The sequence below is a fragment of the Rutilus rutilus genome (assembly GCF_951802725.1).
Source record: "Rutilus rutilus genome assembly, chromosome: 11".
Classification (NCBI taxonomy): Eukaryota; Metazoa; Chordata; class Actinopteri; order Cypriniformes; family Leuciscidae; genus Rutilus; species Rutilus rutilus.
Window position 1 is genome coordinate 10,255,448 of NC_140216.1, and position 8,494 is coordinate 10,263,941.

General features: G+C 38.3%; 1 protein-coding gene across 1 annotated transcript; it reads right to left on the reverse strand.

The window, feature by feature from the left end:
* Positions 1-1,251: 1,251 nt before the first annotated feature.
* On the reverse strand, positions 1,252-8,383 carry LOC311300397 (ankyrin repeat and MYND domain-containing protein 2-like). Its single transcript, XM_084424646.1, has 10 exons — positions 8,254-8,383; positions 7,366-7,430; positions 6,476-6,614; positions 5,436-5,534; positions 5,186-5,346; positions 3,420-3,634; positions 3,202-3,337; positions 2,728-2,853; positions 2,337-2,466; positions 1,252-1,965 (listed from the first exon to the last, which is right to left on the reverse strand). The coding sequence occupies exons 1-10, from the start codon at positions 8,327-8,329 to the stop codon at positions 1,835-1,837; spliced, it is 1,278 nt and encodes a 425-aa protein (XP_084280772.1). The 5' UTR covers positions 8,330-8,383; the 3' UTR covers positions 1,252-1,834.
* Between the last annotated feature and the right edge of the window lie 111 nt (positions 8,384-8,494).

The window sequence follows — 8,494 nt, forward strand, 5'->3', positions numbered from 1 at the left end:
AATGATCTCTTATTACCTAAAAAGCACTGTTAGTCATATTGTAAAGGGGGGGTTTATTGGGGATCACTGAATATGCAACCTCAGGGCTTGAAAGAGGAATATCAAAGTCATGCGATACGATGCGGCATTCGCTAATTTCTGCATCTGAAAACCGGATATTTGAGATAGTCCTTTCATGCACCTGTAATGACCGTGACATGCTTATAGATGGAGACAGGAGAAGGATGAATCTCAGGGGAAACAGAGAGGTTACGGCAATGAGTTATGGCTATATTGACATGCTACATGACAAGCGTGTGCTAAATAGACCCTCGTTTGGCCCACAGGGTGAGATAGTCCCTTGGGATGAGGGGATGTGGAGACGGGGAACAAAGCGCTCGGGAACAGACAGAGCCGTCTATAGAATTCTTAGCGAGTGCCTTAGGATGTGTGCAACAGGACCAAGTGTGGGAAAGTCCACGGAGGAGATCCCTGCTCGCACAAAACTCACTGTACTACAGTTACCACACTGCACCTTAAACGGCAAATGTTTTCCAAAAAATTTTTGGGAGAATATTCTGGTTAATGAAGACAAATGATGATGCATATTCATTTAAAAAAAAAACTTTTTTTTTAACTAAAACGTTGTCAGGTGCCCATTTGGTTATCATTATTGTGGTCAAAATTTCACCTGAAAGAGGTTTTTGTTTGTAATAAACACTGCAAATCTGCCAGATTAAAGCATTTATGATATTATACTGCACATTCTAAGTAGTAAATAGTACACTGATTTTATATTTGAGATCATATTTGATCTTCAGAGGATGGACGCTGCCATCTAGTGGCAAAACTACTGAATTAAAGGGATAGTTCACCCAAAAATGAAAATTCTGTCATCATTTACTCACCCTCAAGTTGTAACAAACCTGTATGAATTTATTTCTTCTGCTAAACACAAATAATATGGGTAACCAAGCAGTTGATGGGCCCCATTTTTCCATACTATGAAAGTCAATGGGGCACATCAACTGTTTCATTTTCTTCAAAAATCCATGACAGAATTTTTGGGTGAACTATCCTTTTAAGATGCAAGATCTATTTCTTGAGGAGGAAAAAAATCCTCCTCAATGTTTAGATAAAATTAAGCTTTCAGAACAATATGAACTACTTTAGAGACAGTTGTAGCCTACTTCTAAAGGAAATAATGTGAGAATGCTGATTATTTGTAACTGTTTGTGAAATGTACAAGCAATTTCTGAGTGAAAATTGTTTCTAAACCAATTTTTAATTCAAGATGAACAAAATGTAAATAATGAGTCAGTCAATACATCATCAATCCTTCTTCCAAAAAGTGTTTTTCTTACCCTGATTCACTACAATAAGCTTATTATAAGTCTTTATATTTTACACAGGGCAGGATGATTTTCGCTGGAAATTTTGTTACTACACCATATTCATATGCACAGTCAAGAAAAGCCGAAGCGCAACTAAACCAATGTTCTTCCACAAAATTGTTTTTTAATGACTAGAGGGCCAAAAGTTACATAGTGTACCTTTAAGCAAAAGCACTTCATGTGGTAGAGAAAATCGTCAAGCTTTTCTTTTTGTCTCTTGAGAACTGACGTCCAAAGAGGACGTCCTTTTGTCAGTAGTTTTCACGCGCTCTACACAATGCTGTATTCTGTGTGGTACTTACACAGCTCAGAATGAGTATACGAGCCAACATTTCTGTATCATGGTTTAAGTGTCCTATAGAATGCAGAGCACCAATCACAGCACAGCGCCCTGAGCCTGAACTCGATGCTTAAGGGAGTTGACCTAGCCAACGAAACGACAGCCAGCATCTTTCTGTTCTTTAGTCCTGTCCAGCACAAGGATCATCTTCACGGTGGTCATCGGAAGGACTGTGCTGAAGTGCACACTCGGACAATCCCAGACAAACAGCCAGCGTCGAGCTGGCGGCCTTCTCTGCATCACTGTTATCAGCTGGGATGGAACAGAAAAACACATAAAGTCACATTAAATGAGGAGAACATTTACAACAAGAACAAAGCGGCCTTGGTTTCATCATGGAGCCTTAAGGCCTGTTCACACCAAGGATGAGAATTAACGATAAAGATATACAGTAGGTCTAAAAATTGTTTGCGTCTTCTGCAGCGTCTCGCCCATGACAAGACGTTCTAAAAATGAGGCGCTCAAGTAGGGCTGGGCGATATATCGCATGACATTGTTAAATGTCAAAAACACATTCTGTTCTTAAAGTCTAGATGACCAAATGCACAGGTAAGATTCAGTAAGATCACAATTCTTACCTACTAACCACTGGTGTGCTAATATGCTAACATTGCTAAACATACCATTGCTAGAGAGTTCTCTCAGTTTTGGTTGGCTGTTGAACTGAGCATCTCTTTGTTGCACAGGGGTTTTGCACTGCCTCTTATGGGTGAACCAGTGCAGACTCTGACACGTCTGCCCACAGTAGACCACCTGCAAAGAGATGAGATCGTTATTGGAAACGAGAATGTGGAAAGTTATGTTTGCCTTCACAGAAACTACATGCTAAATAGCAGCCTAGAATCATTACTAGGCCTATACTTTGCGGATGGTCATTATGTAAGATTAACTGTACAATAAATAGTTGTTTGTGACAAGCATTTGTGAGTTTATTATTTGGCTGCAAAATGATCAAATTTCAATATTAATGGAATAATGATATTTCATGATTACTCAAGGAAAGAGGAAACATACCATTTTACAGGAGCACTTCATGTCGGCACCCCTGTCCCCACATGTAGCACAGTACTCTGTGTCCATAAGCACCATCTGGCCTGTCAATGCCTGGGTCAGAACTGAGAAGGCTGTGGGGTCATTCCCCTGGAAACAAGAGTGAGGAGAAACATAATGTTGACACATTTGTATAATTTGGCATCAGCCAGCAAGTTATGCACATCTACACTACTGTTCAAAAGTTTGGGGTCAGTAAGAAGTCTCACCAAGGCTGCATTTATTTGATAACTTAAATTAACCTAAATTATTTGATATTTGAATACTGTATATTTTAAAATGTAATTTATTCCTGTGATGGTAAAGCTGAATTTTCAGCAGCCATTACTATAGTCTTCAATGTCAAATGATGATTTGCTACTTAAGAAATGTTTCTGATTATTATCAATGTTGAAAACAGTTGTACTGCTTAATATTTTTATGGAAAAGTGTACTGACAATTTCCCCAGGTGCTATGCTTTGGACCAGCTGTTGCAGCAGGGTTGCTTCACAATAGGGAAACTTCCGGATACAATCACGGATGAATTTCTCCTGGTACTGAGGGAAGCCATCACCATCTCTTCCTTTCAGAAGTCTTGAACAGAAGAAAAGTATATCATTTTGTGACTCCATTTGCAAGACCATCTAAGATGCAAGGACCATAATGACGATGTCACCTCTTCAAAAGGGCGCCCAGTTTGTCGTCACATTCCTGCAGGAAGGCCAGACACTTCTGCAGAACGCAGCTGATGTAGTGCATTTTCATGGCCAGAACCTCATTCATGTCCTGTTGTTTCACGCACTGCTCGCAGAGCAGATCCATCACACGGTAGCACTTCTCCAGGGCAACCACGTCCACCAATAAGGGGTTCTCCTTCACCAGCATCACCATCTGAAAAAGCATGATGGAAAAATGTGCCCCAAAATATGGGAAGTGAATATAGCAGAGAGACACTAGCCGTACTTACAATGCAAGTTTCATGGAGGAAACATGTTCTCACGCTACATGATTCTGTTAACTGATCCCTGCTGAGTATGGCGCTGAGACACCTTACTCATCAGAAATCACTGGATGGGAGACAGCTGAGATAGCGCACATACAGATGCCATCCGAGATCTAAGCATACACGCAAGTCTATACTAGACCACCTGTGTTTTAAACTACTCTCTGCGCCCATTACAGTTTTTACGATCACTAGGACCCTCAATACTTAGGTCACCTTATCAAAACTCTTCAAAACACAATTCTCCTTACAAACTTTCAACTTGGCACAGCAGTTAACTACCAAAACCCCTCATACATGTCTCAAATCAACTTATTCTTCCATAACACTAGCAAAGGTTATCACCCCATCATAAAATAATGACCTAAAAAACACTAACTGGTAGGTATGCAAGGTATGTTTTGCATGCTGGGACCAGCATGGGATGCTAGTTTGCTGGTCCCTAGAATGGGAAGCGGGAGTGTCTGTGGACCAGCAACACCAGCTCAATTTTGCTTGAAAAAGGCATGACTATGCTGGTCCACCAGCTAGACCAGAACTGTACCTGCTCTAACCTGCATAAACCAGCCTGGACCAACATGGAATTTATACTGCATTATGCTGAATTTTTCAGCAGGGATGTTACATGGTCCATTGTATATTTCAGTACTAACTTATTGCAGTTATTCCCTTTTGTATGGTAATGAAACTTAAAGGTTTACACTTGTTGTTTAGATCCACCTAACTGTTTTGATCATATTTAATTTTTTTAAATTTAGTATATATTTCAATATGGTATTACAATTAAAATGTAGCAAATTGCTGTTTTATTCAGTTTTATATTATGTAGGGTTTTAAACTTTATCCGTTTTGAAAAGAGCATGTAAACGTGCCAATTGGCCTTTAGGTATATAGAGTTCTGATGATGGTTGTGTCTGAGTGAGAAAATAATTCATGTAATTTGATAGATGCAATCATTGAATGTATTTTGAGCCAAAGGAATGGACAATGATCAACAGTTTAGCCCACATAGCCCACAAAAAAACAACAACTGTAAACTCACCTGTGATTATTTTTGCATTTCAGTCATGCCTTTTTTCAGTCATTTTCAGTCAAAATTCAGTTAATTTTTTTTTTTTTTTTTTTTTTTTATAAAATATGAAATGAAGATAGTTTATCAGAGATAAGAGATATGTAGAATTCCAGGCCTGTTTTGAAATGGCCTGTTGTTGCTCTGTAATATCACAAGGATATATTTAGATGGAATAAAAGCAGGAGGGGTGTTGGTTAGTGCAAACTGATGCTTCCCTCAGTCATGTGACCTTGTATGGTATTCTTATGGGTCAGTGTTATAAAAGCATAGATTGCTGTGCTCCACTAACATTGTTCAGTTTATGTGAGCGTGGCGGTTTACTGATGCTTGAAATCTGAGTTATATAAACACATTTGGCACTTCCTACCTTGACAGGATTGAGGTTAGTAGTCATGATGATTTTGTGTAGGGGACCTGCTAGTTTGGGGGGTAGTTTAGGTTCTCTCTCTAAGCCCTGTGGTCTGGTGTAGTATTCCAATCTCGCACGAGAAAAGAAATTGCGGATCACTGTCACACAGTTGTGCTGACCTGCACAGGGTGGAAAAGAAAGCATTTAGGTCTTCAAGTGATTATTCATTAATAAGTAGTATGCATGCATATGTATATGAATCTCTCACCCACAAAGGCGGCCATCTGAGCAGCAGTCCGTCCCACTGAGTTGACCAGATCTGTCTCTGCTCCAGCATCTAATATCATCTCTGTAATTTCAGCATTACCTGTAGGATTATTTCAGATGAGCTGGGGAAATTCAGTCAATTTTACACTGTATAGACTACCATTCAAAAGTTTGGGGTCAGTAAGATTTTTTGAAAGAAAATAACATTTTATTCACCAAGGATGCATTAAAAGTGACAATAAAGACATTTATATTTTTCTATATCTATCTATCTCTATATTTCTATATCTATATCTCTATCTATATGTGGTACACACACACTTCCACTTATTATGGAAAATAACGTGTTACAGCAGTTCAATACTCTTACTTCAGCACTAAAAACAAAAAAAGAAAAACAATTAGACGTTTATCCAAAGTCATTGTTGCTTATTTGTATGGTTGAATTGGATACAATACTAACCATCATTTCACACAGTACACACAGTGCCAACATGGGGACAGGAGAGGTGTCAGTCAATATAAATGGAAAAACAAAATAACTTAGCCTACCTATTTGAAAAAATAAAAAAATAACTGAGATATTTTGTTGTAAATTTAAAATGAATGCGTTACTTTACTTATTACTTGACAAAAGTTATCTGGATACATAACTCACTTGTAACGTGTTACCCCCATACATGTGTGTATGTATGTGTATATATTTCCCATAACCCACTGTCTGGACTCATTATGCTTGATTACATTCAGCTGTGTCTCATTACCTTATTAACTCTGCCTAAATAAGCCCTGTGTGTTCTGTCATTCTTTGTGAAGTCTTATATGTTTTTAAACTGCATTTCTTATCTTATCCTATATAGAAACTGTGACATTGATCTAATGCTTATTCACATTTCTTAATTCTGTGGTTTATTAATGACAGCTATCTGTGCAACCTAATGCCAGGACTTCCATAAAAATTCATTCAATTACCTTGCTGGTTAAATAAATGTTAGATAAAATGAAACTTGTTGGCATTACTAGCTAGATGAGCAAGTTTACCTGAGAGGCCAGCGAACATGAGGGCAGTATAACCATACTCATGCTCATTGCAGTTGACATCAGCTCCGTGCTGCAGCAGCAGTCTGCACATGTCTGCTTTGCCCTTATAGGCCACGTGCATGAGAGGGGTCATGCCATACTGAAACGACATGAAGGAAAAGACTTTAAAAATGTCTCTTGCCAATCTTTTCATCTGTATGACTCAAAAGCAAATGACATTTAGCCTTGTTCAACCCTTTCACAAATTGTGAAAATCCAGGAAATGTGTCTTCAGTATGGTGATTCTGTCAAAACACTGGCACTTGTTGAGAGTGACATGAGCAGGGTGAGTCATAATCTTCGCTGGTCCTTGGATGAAGTTGAAAGACTGCGTTGGTTGCACAGTGAACAAGCAGCACATCTGATTTTGACAGGTGGGATACACTTATCAGCTGCTGTTTCTAACCATTCTGGCACCCAAAAAGACCTCAAGTTGTCTGTAGGTTACATCAAGTGGCATGTATCCATTATCACACCTCTTTAAGTACCTTCTTACCTCCTTAAGTAACATATCCGCCACTCAGGAGTCTCTGCCATATGCCTGAATTACAATGCGGAACATATGCCGTCACCTCACCAGCCCATCAGCCACTGCACTTGTTTATATAAGGGCTGATCATCAGAAAACAACTAGGCCTACATAATACCACTATTTACAGTGCAAGGACTGTGCTTAAGTAATAAGGCTACAGTAAAATAACATAAACATTAAGTAACATTAAGTATGGGTTGCGTTTGGCAAACAACCCTATGTCTGATTTTATGTTTTGTTGTGTTACAGTTGTTGAATCCCAATGAGCTATAACTGGCCTGTAAATTACTACCCATATTTGTCATCTTTATGTTCTTACCTCATCCAGACAGTTAACACGCACATTTGGATTGCTGAGCAGCTGGGTGGCCTCTTGCACATCACCTTTTGAGAGAACACAGTCTAGAGTTTAAAAACTAAACATTAGGTATCATGGACAACTCATGATAATACACCATTTTATTCCCTTAGACAGTCTGCATACCCAACTGTAATTACTGTCTATAAAGACACTTATAGTATATTGAGGGTATTTTCAACAGTTTTATTATCTACGCTTTTCTAATTATGCAAGGATTCAGTAAAATACAGCTCAAAGACCAGCAGAAAGTTTAACTGCACTGGGCTGCGTTTCCCATTAGCATCGCAAGCCTATAAGCTGATCATAGAGACCACTGGTGGCAATTGTTCTACGATCAACTTTTGATCGCTTTTGGGAAACGCAACCCTGGTTAGTTTATGGATAAAGTGGATTATGTGAACAAATATTACACCATTCTCTCTACAATATCAAAGTGTGTTTAGCATGAAATAAGTAGGCCTACACTACTGTTCAAGTTTGTGGTCGGTAAGTTTTTTTGAAACAAGTCTCTTATGCTCACCAAGGCTGCATTTATTTGATCAAATAATACAGCAAAACATTAATATTGTGAAATAGTATTTCAATGTGTACACACACACACATATATATTAGAGTAATTCATAAATCATTCTAATATGCTGATTTGGAGCTCAAGAGACTTTTTTTTTATTATCAGTGTTTCGAACAGTTCTGCTGAACAAATAAATAAACACCCAACCAATTAAATAAATAAAATTAATAACCTGTATAAAGTTTTATAGAAAGTTTGTTCAGAGATTTTAGAGCATTAAGATGCACTGAATGTAAAAACAACAAAAACTGAAGAAAACTAAAAATGTCCAGTACCTGCAGCAGCCACCTGTAGCATCACTCTCTCTTCAGATGTCAAATCACCTTTCTTTGCAGTGGTCACACTCGACATATTGACACCAGCCGGTTTTTATTAATTTTAGGGATAAATAGTATATCGATGTGAAAAAATTCTTCCTTTGAACACAGACTTTATAATATAATACGCAAATGTAAAAAAAGAGAAAAAAAAATCATCGGATCATACCACGATGGAGATTAAAAGGAGGGGGGATGG

Coding starts and splice junctions, on each gene's coding strand:
- LOC311300397 (XM_084424646.1), bottom strand. CDS start 8,329: ATGTCGAGTGTGACCACTGCAAAGAAAGGTGATTTGACATCTGAAGAG. Junction 5,535..6,475: donor CATGTTCGCTGGCCTCTCAG/GTAAACTTGCTC, acceptor ATAATCCTACAG/GTAATGCTGAAATTACAGAG. Junction 2,854..3,201: donor GCATAGCACCTGGGGAAATT/GTCAGTACACTT, acceptor TCTTGTTTCCAG/GGGAATGACCCCACAGCCTT.